Source organism: Trichechus manatus, unplaced genomic scaffold (assembly GCF_000243295.1).
Source record: "Trichechus manatus latirostris isolate Lorelei unplaced genomic scaffold, TriManLat1.0 scaffold00139, whole genome shotgun sequence".
Classification (NCBI taxonomy): Eukaryota; Metazoa; Chordata; class Mammalia; order Sirenia; family Trichechidae; genus Trichechus; species Trichechus manatus.
In genome coordinates, this window is record NW_004444075.1 from 5,526,961 (window position 1) to 5,541,251 (window position 14,291).

At 36.9% G+C, this 14,291-nt stretch overlaps 1 protein-coding gene across 1 annotated transcript in view; it reads left to right on the forward strand.

Annotated features, from left to right (window-relative positions):
- The window catches only part of SLC7A11 (solute carrier family 7 member 11), a 90,652-nt gene that overhangs the window by 20,195 nt on the left and 56,166 nt on the right, over positions 1–14,291 (forward strand). Inside the window, exons 4-6 of the mRNA XM_004385491.2 lie at positions 2,229–2,354; positions 6,506–6,605; positions 12,092–12,136. Coding sequence (XP_004385548.1) covers positions 2,229–2,354; positions 6,506–6,605; positions 12,092–12,136 — 271 coding nt within the window. The remainder of the gene's footprint in view (positions 1–2,228; positions 2,355–6,505; positions 6,606–12,091; positions 12,137–14,291) is intronic.

Here is a 14,291-nt window from a genome sequence, read left to right on the forward strand (position 1 = left end):
TGGTAAAATTATGCACTTTCCCATAAACAATGAACTTATCTATTTCTACATGTTTTCTACGTCAAACATAGACAAACTATTCCTGTTAGCTTCCCCAATCAGTAGCTTATTCAAGATATTGAACTTTCTGGTGATTCTCATCGTTACTTGTTTGAGTTATTTCTTCATTAGTTACCCCCTATTAGCTTTACATGGGATCTATTAGTCTCTAATTTTTCTCATCTATGTATTTTTTTCGAAATTGAAAATAGCTTTATTGATTAAAAATGCTACATGTTCATTATAAAAATTATAAAAATAATGCAGACAATAAATAAGAAAAATTGAAAACTAGGATTTGGTCTTCTATAGGATTAATGTTTTGCTAAATATTCTTCCAGACTTTCCCTTTTCTTTCTTTTTCTATCTCTCTTTCTGTATCCATCCACCATCCGTCCATCCATCCATCCATCCAACCCTCTACTTATCCCTTCATTACTTGTGTATTACTTAGTTATATATCATGAACATCCTTCCATGTAATAAATAGTTAACTGCATTCTGGTTTCCATGTTTTTAAAAGATTGTGTAGTAATCCATTAAAGTAATCCATTAAAAGGATATGCCTTAATAAATCTTCCTTTAAGAGTTTAAGTTTATTCCAAAGTTTTGCTACTATATATTATGCATTGATAACATTTGCAGTGATTCTTAAATTCTGAAGTGAGCTAGTGAATATATCAAGTGATGGAAACTACGAAGATAACTCCATTACTGTACATAGGGAAATCTACTCCCACTTGTAACTTGAATTATAAGTCTGTAAGTGACTTGTTTTATTCCAGGACATTTCTTCATACATTTTTGTAATTATAAAAACAGGGGGAATACAGCTTTTTAAAAATAAAGCTTATTGGTAATAACTGCAGACTTCCAAAAACAGTGGTTTTATTGTTGTTGTTAACACTAGGTATAAGGTTGTGGAATGAGTAGAAAGTTGAAATCTCCTGTCTAGAATCACCTCAGTCTTTCCAGTGGGGTATAGTAGCCAGGGTCATAGAGCATTACCTTGCCTCCTTGGCTGAAGATAGTTTTTCTAACTGGGGATCCATTTCATTCATTCAACAAAAATGTGTTGATTGTTTATGTGGAACGGGCATGGAGCTGGATACTAGCAATACAGAGGTGAACGATGCTTGTTCTGTTCTGAAGTTTCTCATGGTCTACAAAGAAAGGAGGATAGATAAACGTGCTGCTTGGGAAACTTGTATGGATAGCATCATCAAGGAAAAGAAATTCTCCTAGCTTCAGACCCAGTGTGCGTCCTAATCTAGGAACTATTTTGGACTGATTACTTATAACATTTTGCTCAAATCCCGAAACGTATCTTGGAAGCTTATTCTTTTAGAATAGGTTGAAAGTCTCCGCGGTGTGATAATTGGAAAGTGGAGAGGAAAACCAAGAAGAAAAGTGCTGACTAAGGCTAGTAAGGAGCCGTAGTGGCGCAATGGTTAAGTTCTGTGGTCTAAGCCCACCACCAGTCGCTCCGTGGGAGAAAAAAACCTGGCAATCTGCTCCTGTGAAGATTACAGCCTAGGAGACTCTATGAGGCAGTTCTACTCTGCCGTATAGGGTCACTACGAGTCAGAATCGACTTGACAGCACACAACAAGACTAGTCCTAAAGGTGAAGAAGAAGATCCCAACTAACTTCCCTGTGTCTTGCCCTTTTTAAGTGTAATTCACAGTGGCAGGTAGATATATACACCACCATCGAGGTAAGAAATAGCTGTTGTATTGACCTAAAGAGTCTAATTTAGCAATCCCGTTGCATGCTATGATGACATCAGGATTCAGCTGGTAGACACTTTTATGGAATTGTAACTTAGAGCACTATAATATCCACTATTGTTGATATAAACCAAGAACAAGAGAGGAATTATTACTGTCCAGAAGTTTTATGCAAGGTAGTTGCTTCTTAAACTTTGATGTGCATAAAAATCACCTGGAGATCTTGTTAAAATGTAGATTCAATTTTAGCAGGTTTGAGGGTTGCTATAGTTGTAATCGACTGGATGGCAACCAGTTTGGGTTTGGTTTGGGTCTGGGCCTGAGATTCGGCATTTCTAACATGCTTCTAGCTGATGCCAGCACTGCTAGTTCATGGTTCACACTTTGACTAACAAGGATCTAAGATGTCTTCATTCCAGTTAGGATTTGCCATTTCTAACTCCACCTATTTGTTTGCAGCTGTAGTGATGGTCCTAAATAGCATGAGTGTCAGCTGGAGTGCCCGGATCCAGATTTTCCTAACCTTTTGCAAGCTCACAGCAATTCTGATAATTATAGTCCCTGGAATTATGCAGCTAATTAAAGGTATGGACTGAAAAGTAAATGCTTTTTAAAATACGTATCTGCTTTTGGTCTCTTCTAACACTAACTTTTGCTTGTACTAGCAGAATCCCTTAATTAGTCTCTGCTTGTGGAACTTAAACTCTATACTGTCATCTAATCCATTTGAAAGGCTGCTACACTGGGGAGGGGGTGAGTTGGTATTTACAGCTGAATGGCAACAAGAGGATTAAGAAGGGCTGAGCAACAAAACAAGGCATCAGTAAAATCTCTTGGTATAAACTGTTTGGAATGAAAACTCAAACTGGAAAAAAAAATTGCCAGTTTTAACTGTAGATGAATATGTACTCTTGTTTGTGCTTTAAAATAAGTCACTGCTAGTAACAACGATTAAAAAGCAAAAGATAGCTGGAAAATAATGAAAGATGATCAGTAATCCTTACTTTTATGGTTGTTATTCCTTTGACCTTGAGAGAAGTATCCTGAGAGAAGGGCAGTCAGATATGGAAATAGCTTTCTGAAAAAAAAGTATTATTTGCCAATAAAAATAGACATAAAAGCTTAAAATTTTATTAGGTTATTTTTAATGTAAAAGTTGCATTTCTACCAAAACGTAACACTCTCTCCTGGCATTATTTGCCTTATAGAGTTTAGTATTTAACAAGAAAAGATGAGATGGTGGGAGGTAGTGATGTCACTTAGAGTTTTAGTTGTTTTAGGGGAGAAGGCACATGCAATCCAGTGTAAATTGTTGGAAGAGAAAAAGGTCTGGTGAGTTATTTAATTAGTAACAGGAACTGTAAAAAAAACAAACAAGGAAACAAACCCCTTGCCGTGGAGTCAATTCCAGCTCATAGAGACCCTATAGAACAGAGTAGAACTACCCCATAGGGTTTCCAAGGAGTGGCTGGTGGATTTGAACTGCTGACTTTTTGGTTAGCAGCTGAGCTCTTAACCACTATGCCACCAGGGCTCCAATAGGCACTATCAAAACCCGAACTCGTTGCCTTCCAGTAGATTCCGACTCATAGCAACCGTATGGGACAGAGTAGAACTGCCCCATAGGGTTTCCAAGGAGCAGAAATACATAGGAAAGTGAGATATAATTGGAAAGGAGTGACATACAACTTGGGCATGTTAAGTATTTAATGTTTACATTGCTATTGCCTGTTCCAAGAAAGGGAATTTATAGAGAAATTTAATGAAGTTGCTGGAGAATTACTTAAGGGAAAAGGAAATGCCAAAGTTCAGCAGAATCATCGCTGCTGGTAGAGGCATTCAAGGATAACAGACACTGAAAGATCAGTCACTCTGTTGCTGGGGAGAAGGAGCTGCTGTTGTCCATTTAATAAGCCTAGTGGGAGATCTTAGAGCCCTGCTGGCTGAATGTTTGCATCAAATTCAGCAACCTCAGTCAACTCAGAATAAACACAGGAAAGGTTTGTGATGCTGTAGTTGACACTGAGGAGGAGATGAGCTCGTTCTTCCAATTCACCTTGGCCTCCACAAAGCTGGCCTACTCATATTATATCTGATCCATTAGAAATGTAGGCAAAATAATCTGTTTTGTTAGTGCTTTCTTTTTCTTTTGGCCCAACTCTTTACTCTTCTGTAAGAAGTTTCTTCAGTTTTTGGAAGGTCCAGAAACCCTATGTCACTGGCCCTACATTAGTCCTAATTTAGGCTCTAAAGAATGATGTAATTTTCCTTAAACCTAAGAGTTTCTTCTTTCATTTTTCCTTTTTGCTGTAATGTAGGGCAACAGGCAGCATTATAGGCTATAGTTATTTTTTCCCACTTATTGATATATGTGCAAGTTGGGGATCGGTTGCCCACATGTTATTGTATTGAGAATTCCTTGAGAGCAGAAGTCATGATATGTTCCATGAACCATTTTTAGCACTTACTACAGAGTAATACCTTAATTAATACTTACGATATAAATGCTTAATTTGAGCAGGCCTCTTCATATAGCTTACCAAATTTAAAGTAAATTTTAATATTTTGCATAGTATTCTTAGCAAGTATATTTTCTCTATTAATAAAAAAATGTGATTTTCCTTTATCTCTAACTTGATCACACATTTCTCATATTAATCTGAAATCCCAGAAAGAGAAAAACTTTGCAATTATAAATGTGCATTTATTTCTACTCTAGTCAGATCCTGAAAATGTCTGTATGTTTTGTATTTACTCATGAGGATTTGCTAAGCTTTCCTGTGGATATCATGACGTCCATCATTTAGGGTCCTCTGTTACTCAGCCAGAAACCCTGGTGGTGTAGTCGCTAAGAGCTACGGCTGCTAACCAAAAGGTTGGCAGTTCGAATCTACCAGATGCTCCTTGGAAACCCTATGGGGCAGTTCTACCCTGTCCTATAGGGTTGCTATGAGTTGGAATTGACTCAACGACAACGAATTTGGTTTGGTTTTGGTTAGTCAGCCAAAAAATCCCTGAAGTTTAGAAATGCTTCTCTATTCTAATAATCTCAAAACGAGACTTTTCATGATCTGTGCTTGAGATCCAACTTCTATATAATTTCAGTTTCTCGTATTGTTTCATGCTGCAACCTAAAGGATATTGCCCCTATAGGCCAAAGAGACCACAAATCATGACAAAAGAATATTCAACAATTTTTTTCCCCCTAAAATCCAGTATTTATATAGTCCTTTAATAAGGTCATGGAGATGCTTTTAGTAAAACAGAAGTAGTTCTGAAAATACATCATTTTAAAATAAGCTTTTTTGGGGAATTGGATACTCTCAAGGAAAAATCATTTATCGTATTATTCAACATTCTCCATTTTTTATCTCAATACATTTTATATCAATATATATATTATGTCTGGGCACTGCAGGCAGTAACTGACTTTTGACTTTGAAGAGAGAATGTCTCATATGTTGTCATCTACCTGCAGACTCCCTGTGTTTACTTATATGAAGACTAATTTTCCATTTGGGTAATTTCCTTTACTGTTTTCTTTTATTGACAGACTAAAGTAAATCTCAATTTTTATTTTTTAAATTATTCAAAAGATATGTAAGGAAAAGGCCAGTTACAATTCACACAAGACACAAGACAGAAAATAACAGAAAAGCATAAAAGCGTTTAATCCACATACGTGATGAAAAATTTGTTAAAACCTATTTTAGAGTTCAGAAGATTTTTTTCAATGTATTTAGAAGGAATCAGTGCTAGACTTTAGAGAAGAGTCTGCAAACTTTTTCTGTAAAAGGCAAGATAGTAATATTTTCAACCTTTTTGACCACGTGTTCTGTGTCACAACAACTCTGCTGTTTCAGCAGGAGTCAGTCACAGACAATATGTAAACAAATGAGCATGGTTCTGCTCCATTGAAACAGGGAGGAGCAGGATTGGACCTCAAGTAGTATTTTGCCAACGCCTGTCCTAGAAGGTTAGGTGTCTAATAAACTACAGGGGATACACAGAAAATAGAAAATTAAATGATGCGTGATGGTAGTTTTGGGGGTTCTTGCTACCTCCTCATTGTGGGTACACCCTTGGATATTTCTTTGAATTTCTTCCCACATATTACATTACCTTCACTTTTAAGAACTCTATCACACTTCTCAAGAAGCCCTGCTGGTGCAGTACTTCAGCGCTCAGTTCCTAACAAAAAGTTGGTAGTTAGAATCCACCAGCCGCTCAGTGGGAGAAAGAGGTGGCGGTCCGCTTCCCTAAAGATTTACAGCTTTGGAAACACTATGGGGCAGTTCTACTCTGTCCTATAGGGTCACTATGACTCAGAATCCACTCCACTGCAATGGGTTTGATTTGTGTGTGCGTGTGTGTGTCACACTTCTAAAAACAAATGAGTCTTCTTTCATGATCAACTTCCGTCAAGAGTTAAGAGTTTAGGCTCTCTCCAATAAAGAATTGTTTTTTAAATCTCATTTTCCTTTTCTATAACTTTATTAAAAGAGAAATATAGTGTTAGTGGTGATCATCGCACTTAATTTAGGACCCCTCTAAAATGAGTACGGTAGTAACAGAAACAGTTGGCACTGAGCAGGGAGTCAGAAATCTGAAACAGTACGGTTACAAATACTTCATTGCTACTTCCGGTGTATTTAAAGACGGAAATCTTTATGGTTAAAGAATGCATAATAACCAATTCATTAAAAAGTCCTCAAATCTTTCTATTCTCATTGCAGGGCACACACAGCACTTTAAAGATGCCTTTTCAGGAAGAGATGCGAATATTATGGGATTGCCACTGGCTTTTTATTATGGAATGTATGCCTATGCTGGCTGGTAAGTTGATGTCAATAGATCTGGTGGGCTGGATGGTTCATTCATTCCTTCACCTGCTTTAAATGCCAAGCAAGGTGCTAGGCAAATATGAGCAGCCACAATCCATTGTGATATGCTGTACTTGAAATGAGAAACATGGCACTGTCCCCTCCACCAAATCAGTAAGTACTGTACACCTGAATTAACAAAAATATAACTGTCAAAAACATAGCCAGCCAAGGTGACTAGTAAATTTAACCTGATTTTACAAAAAACAACAACAAATGCTGAGTCTTACAAGCCAGTTCAAATTACTTATGAGTATGTATCAGTAGAGATATGATAGCAACACTAGGTATTAAAGATTAGTACTTTGCTTGTCAGACTGCCTTTCATTTGAAGCTACAGGGGTTTTTACAAATAGTACTTAATGATTATTCTCCTTCCTGTGAGAAAAGGAAATAATTCAGATATAAAATTAAGTAAGATATTCCTGGGAGGTAAAATAGTACACTAAAAGTAGGGAAAGAGAAAGCAAGCTAATAAAATCAGGTACATTTGACATCCTGTTACATTTTAAAGGACTTTACAAGTTCCTTAAAATTCCCCTCACTCATCTGAAAACAAAAAAATATGCAATAAAGATGATTAAAATCACCATCTCACAAGATACACTTCCTTTGATGCATGTCTGGCTGTGATAATGTCTGGTTAAACCATTGGAACTTTGTATTTGTTCCTTGATTTGTGTAGGTACTTGAACAACAATAATCATGGATAAGAGTGGGACATTTTGCTAACAAAATTTTATTAACCCATTAGGTTTAGTTGAAGTGAATGTTGTAAGAAAGCCCACTAGGTAGAAAAATATTATTTAACATCAGATACGTTATAGTAAAATTAAATTTCATTATTTTGGAGCAATTAACAGCAATATTTCTTTTTTTGTTAGTTTTGTAGATCTAATAGTTGTACAGCTTTAGCTGTGAGAGTGTTCTATGAGCCGAAAATTAATACCAGAAAAGTACAGTAACTCAGAAATTATGTAAATACATTTCAAACACAAATACAATTTCCTTTTTCTTTACATTTTAGGATCTTCCAGCTAATGCATGGAATTTAGATATATTTTTAAATAAATGGAGTGTTTACCCTATTCATTTCATCAAATTATGAAAAGCAAGCATTAGATAACTATGAAGAGAGTACAGGAACTTAAAACTTTAACATGGCTTTTGAAGCAAAATATGTTTGAAGGTTGTCAGGACATTGTAGCTCTAAAGGGACTAGGGTAAAATATTTGTATATTCCCAGAATTTTTTTTTTTTTTCTTAAATAGTCATTGTGTGTAAGCATTAGTTTCGAGTCCCTCAGTGTTTTTGAAGTCCTTTTATTTTTGTCCAAAGCACAATGTGGCGCTGGGCAGAGAAAAGAACCGAGTTGTGATCACAGGGTTAGTAGCAGAATTGAATATCCCCTGGCTATTCAGCCTGTGATCAGAGCTCTGGAGCCCTGGGGCAGCAGCCAAGCTTCTAGGGAGGGAAACTGGGAGACACCGGAGCAAAGCAGGGAGGTGGTGAAAGCTTTCAGCAAGAGCCAAGTGTGGGGAGCCTGGCAATACTCAATCAAGAATGCGGGATGCGGAGATAGTCACAAAGGAGATTTGATTAATTCTGTTGAATAAAGTTTCTTTTGCCTGCAAGTGTAATGCATCTGTTCCCACAGAATCTTAAAATATTCCTTTATCCTCCCCACTCTCCTACCACTCAGCACTGAATATTCAGGTCGCCTGCTTTATTTTGAACAAATTTTCTCCACTTCTGTAGGCTTTTGCGGCTTGATTGATAGCATTCTCTGTGCATAAAGACCCATTATATTTCAAATTGCTATCTTAATATTTAATTTATTGGTGTGGAACCAAAATGTTATTCTTTTTACAGGGTAAGCAAGGTTTATGTGAACATTTCTTTAGACTTTTATTCATTTACTCCTCATGTCCACCCCCTATCTTAAAGACCAGGACATTGTTGATTTCCTTATAGTCTTGAGGGTTCAATCACAGTATTGGATAAGAAGGCCTAGATTTTAAATGGAATGTTATCTGATACAAGTGGCTTATGTAGGAGACAGATAAGTAACTGTATTTCTATTCCAGGCTGTTGTGCTTCCTGAACGCTGCTTTGTCAATAGGTAGAAATAATCTGGTTGTTCATCTGTGGCCATCAGTCTTAGAAAAAGGAAGCTGTGTTTAAAAGAAATCGTCTTTTGGTTTGAAGATTCAGAGAAAATGTTACTATCTGGATGTAAATGGAACAAGATGGAGGCTAAAAGAAGCCCAGAGGAAAGGACATTTATTCACTTTCCAAATGTGATCCCCTGCCTCTCTGGCCACTAGTTCGCATGATATAATTAAGGAATTGGGTGGTAGGATTAGAAATGGGGCACTGTAAATGAGCCTTCACTCCCTGTGTTGCCGCTGTGACAGTGTCTGATGGAAAAAAAGGGAGGGGGACATGGCAAATGGAATGAGACAGAGGCAGCCATTGTCATCAGAACTACCACCTAGGGATTAAGTAAAAGCCAAGACTGTTGTTGTCCTGGAGGCCTTGCTCTAACTGTTAGCAATTCCATCTCCTCCATTTTGAATAGGAAAAAGACACTACCAAACCTTGGGAAATCTGAATAGAGTAAGCTTTTGGCTATGAGAAGCACCGAGCCTTCCCAGAAGGATGAAAACTCCTTCCCAGAAACACGATGAAGGTAGAAGAAATCATTAACCCCGCTAGGCTGCAGAGTGAGGTCAGAAGAGCTTTCTATTACTGCCCATGTCTGCGTTCAGAAAAATAATTCTGCCATTCCCCCTTGTGGCCCTGGGGAACGCAACCAATTTCCATCCCTTTTCCTGATCCAAAGCTAAATATTGCTTGGTGGATTTTTGTTTTTTTAAACTCTGTGATAGAAAATAGTTTTTCCGTGTCTTTTTTTCTCTCCATTTTAAATTTCATCCTCAATGGATTTAGCTTTCTAAAGCCCCTGCTGAGATTTATTTTGTACCATTGTGTCAAATCTAATCTAAAGAATAAGCTTGTTTTCAAAATAATTCCCATAGTTGGGTACTGGGCTGCACTGCCAGCTTTGCCATGCCTTTTATACACAATCATGGAGAAGCTGAAACAATGGGTTTTGTGAACATTCTCGAGAGACCTTGAGGAGAGATGTAAACTAAAGAGGATACTATGGACTGGAGACTAGGCGAGCAGAAAGGTGTTTGTCCCACAGGATGTGAATATTTGAATCAGAATAAGAAGCATCTTCCTTCCCACCCCCCACCCAGCCCCAAATCCTTTCCTTTTCTCTGTTCTCTGGAGCTATGGCAAATGTTTGAAACTGTGTTCCTTTTTTCATAAATATTTCCTTTCTTGCTTTAACAGCGTTGGAAAAACCAGTTTTTAAAAAACTGTTAAGAAGAAACTGTCTATTTTTGACATGAGAAACCTAGAAATATTGCTCCCCCACCCCCGTAATTCCTGTTGCCTTGGGCTTAAAACAAATACATCAAATCCCTTGGAGTGCATATTCCAGATATAAGTATTGATTGTTGCTTGCTTTCCTGATACAACTATAACCTCTTTTTTCAGAAATGGACATTCTAGTCATTAAAAAAATTACTTAGCTGCTAACTTTTTAAAGCACGTTTATTGCTACTAGTATTTTAGCTATTCAAATGTTTCTACTTAAAGCCTAGTTCTTAAAGGATTAGACAATTTAACCTTGAACAGCGACTGCCTATTCACGAATTTAAATGGAATTTTTACAATGATGGAGTAAGACAGGTCTCCTCACCTTTGTTTTAGTTTATGAGATACTTTCAATATATTAAGGTCTGATGGGCTAATATTCCAGCCATTTGATTTTAGATTGCAGATAATCTGTACCTATAGACTCCTGTATCCCATTGTGGAAGGTTATTTTACTTCCTAAGGAAAAATAAGGGGACAAAGCAGTATGTACACTGAGAATATGACTTTCTGTTTTGTGAAAATTTCCTAAGAAACAAAAAGGTTAAAAAGGCCTTTGTCTTTAGATGTTTAGCTCTTCCCATTATGATCCCTTTGTTTGCTCATTTTCACGACCCAGTTCTTTGTGTATTTGAGGAAGGAGCCTACCTCAACCTTACATCTTGGAACCTTGAGAATAATCAGTGCTCTAAAGAGTCCCCAGACCAAAACCATAACAAATCCATTGCCATCAAGTCGATTCCAACTCATAGCGACCCTATAGGACAGAGTAGAACTGTCCCATTGTGTTTCCAAGGAAAGGCTGGTGGATTGTTACTGCCAACCTTTTGGATAGCAGCCGAACGCTTAGCCACCGCGCCACCAGGGCTCCAACCAGCAATCCCGTTAGGTTAGAAAAAGAAGTCAAGGATGCAAGGGGTAGAGTCACAGAGTGAAGGAAAGGAATCTGAAGGAATCTGAATTTCTCTAGGGCCATGAATTTAGGGTAATATTTGCAATCCTATGAACTTGAAAGTGAAAGAATGTGTGTCTAGAATGTTTCTTGTCATGTAGGAGACCCAGAAAGCCATTCAGAACTTGGGAAATGTTCAAAATTTCCTGCTCTCTAGTTGTCAACTTAGAATATACTGTCCCTAAAATTAACTGACTAAATTTACAAAGAAGAGAAATAGCCACTTTACGGTATTGTGACTTGTGGTTATTTGGGTTGCATGCTGTAAAACAGTGAACTGAAATGAAGATGTGTGAATTGAGAATTTATAATCTTTTATCCCATTTTCGGTTCCTTCTTATCTGCTTCACTTGTATCTATGAAGACAATAATGGTTTCCTAAAACTTAGAAATGCTACAGTCATACTTAAGTTGTACTATAAGTTTTGGTTGACATATTTCCACTACTAAAATTTGAACTTCCAGAAAACAGAAGTTGTCTTGTACTTAATTTCTATTCCTACTCTCTTTGCCACATCGTAAGCTGTAGAATGCTAAACGGTTGCTCATAGCCCTGTGTGTAACTGCTTTTCTGCATCTCTCTGCTCATATGCTTACACCATTTCACCAGGGCTAAATGTTAAGCATTCTTAAAGACTCAACCTTCTCTAGGAAAGCTTTCCTGACACTACCAGGCTGGGTAGGCGGCCCTTCTCTGGCTCTATAGTGCCCTGCATCTGCCTCTACTGTTGCCTACAGAGCTGTATCACTCCATTTGATAGGACTTTCTGCAAACTATGGGCTCCATGAGAAGAGGAACTAAGGACCTTTCACCTTTATATCCCTCATGTCTGGCCCTTACAGGCCGTCTATAAATGTTTTAAGAGAAAAATGGTTTGTGGGAGTTTTTGGTTGTTGCAATCTTGCAACTTACTATAAGTATTTATTTACAACGTTTTCATAATTCTGAGTGACATTTTAAATATTTAAGAATTTGAAACTTTGGACTACAGTTGGAAAACATATTAATAATTTGTAATTTATTTATATTTTCTTAGGTTCTACCTCAACTTTGTTACTGAGGAAGTGGAAAATCCTGAAAAGTAAGTAGCCATATTTACTCTGAAATAATTATGAGGGGATAAAATTTAAGGTTACATAGTTGAAAAAGTAGACCTATAAAGGAAATTCAGTGTAAGCTAGTTAACTTAATTGTTATTATTCTTGTTATCATTGCCTTTGTCGTCATCATTTTTATTCTCTTGGGCAAATAAACTTGATTTGAATTTGTCATAAATTATATGTAAATAACTTCATTATATGTTCTACATTCAATATTATCTTATACCTGAAAGCAGAAAAGAATGAAGTTATGTTTTAGGTAACCTACAGCCAAAAAAACCTTATGGGGCAGTTCTACTCTGTCAGATGGGGTTGCAATGAGTTGAAATAGATACGACAGCATCCAACAACAAAAACAACAATTTCATATAAACATATTCTTATAGCTTAACACGGACCTACAAGTGCTCCTCCATAAGGCATGAACCTAAAACGCTGGTTATTTCTAATAATTAATTTGGTTTATTTTTTGTAATGACTCAATTGAAGGGAGACATGTAATTAATGGAGAACTACTTATGGAAGCCCAGAAATGTCTGTAGAATGATTTAGGAACTTGTAAATTCTGGGAGCCAGATGAATGCTTTTACTTTTTCTTCCTAGGTAACATTTCTGATAATTTCATAATGATGTATGGAATGCTTCTAAAATGGACTAATTTAGAAAAATGAGTTATCTTTGTGATTTGTGTATAAGCATTTGTATTTGTACAGAAAAACAGCATAAAAATCCATGGGCAGATGGTGGAAATTTTAAGAATTACAGTGTAAAGTACAGACTGAACTCTTGTTTTGTGCTGTTGAGTTGATTCTAACTCAAAGCTAACCTATATGACAGAGTAGAATTGCCCCATAGGGTTTCCTGGGCTATAATCTTTGTGGGAGCAGATCTCTAGGTCTTTTCTTCCATGGAGCAGCTAGTGGGTTTGAATCTCTGACCTTTTGGTTAGCAGCCAAGCACTTAACCATTGTGCACCAGGGCTCCTTGACTGAACTCTGAAGTTATTTAACTCATCTAATATTTATTGAATATCTACTATGGGCCAACTACTATACTAGGAACATCTTACACAATTACTTGCTTTCAAATATTTTAAACTCTAGTCAATGAGTCAAAAGTGTACACAAATAAATGTAACAGCATGATTTATACTTAGTGGCTTATTTACCAGCTTGGCATAGAGGAAAAAAGAAAATAGTTAACTCTGTCAAGAGAGGTATTGCTTAGATAGTCTTTAACGATGAGTAGGTGTTCTCTAGGTATAAGACAGAGACAGAGTGAGAGAAAGCGAGAGAGAAAGAAAGAAACATATTTCCAGGAAAGGGAACAAGAAGAACAAAGGTGAGTCAGTATAGCCTGGACATCAAAGAATATACCTAAGAGTTCACAATTCAAATTAAGATAGACTAAGAACTTCTTAGTCTATCTTAATGACAGGGAACTGATAGAAATTGAAGCCAGATTCTAGAAGGGGACGCAGAATGAGGGATATCATTACTGATGTCAGACGATCTTGGCTAAAAGCAGAGAGTACCAGAAAGATGTTTACCTGTGTTTTATTGACTATGCAAAGGCATTTGACTGTGTGCATCATAACAAATTATGGATAAAATTGTGAAGAATGGGAATTCCAGAACACTTAATTGTGCTCATGAGGGTCCTGTAAATAGAGCAAGAGGCAGTCTTTCTAACAGAACAAGGGGATCCTGCATGGTTTAAAGTCAGGAAAGGTGTGCATCAGGGTTGTATCCTTTCACCACACTTAATTCAGTTTGTATGCTGAGCAAATAATTTGAGAAGCAGGACTATATGAAGAAGAATATGGCATCAGGATTGGAGAAAGACTTATTAACAACCTTCAATATGCAGATGACACAATCTTGCTTACTGTAAGCAAAGTTTCGAAGCATTTACTGATGAAGATCAAAGACTACAGCCTTAAGTATGGATTGCATCTCAACATAAAGAAAACAAAAATCCTCATAATTGGACCAATAAGCAACATCATGATAAACAGAGAAAATATTGAAGTTGTCAAGAATTTCATTTTACTTGGATCCACAATCAACGACCATGGAAGCAGCAGTCAGGAAATCAAATGACTCACTGCATTGAACAAATCTGCTGCAAAAGACC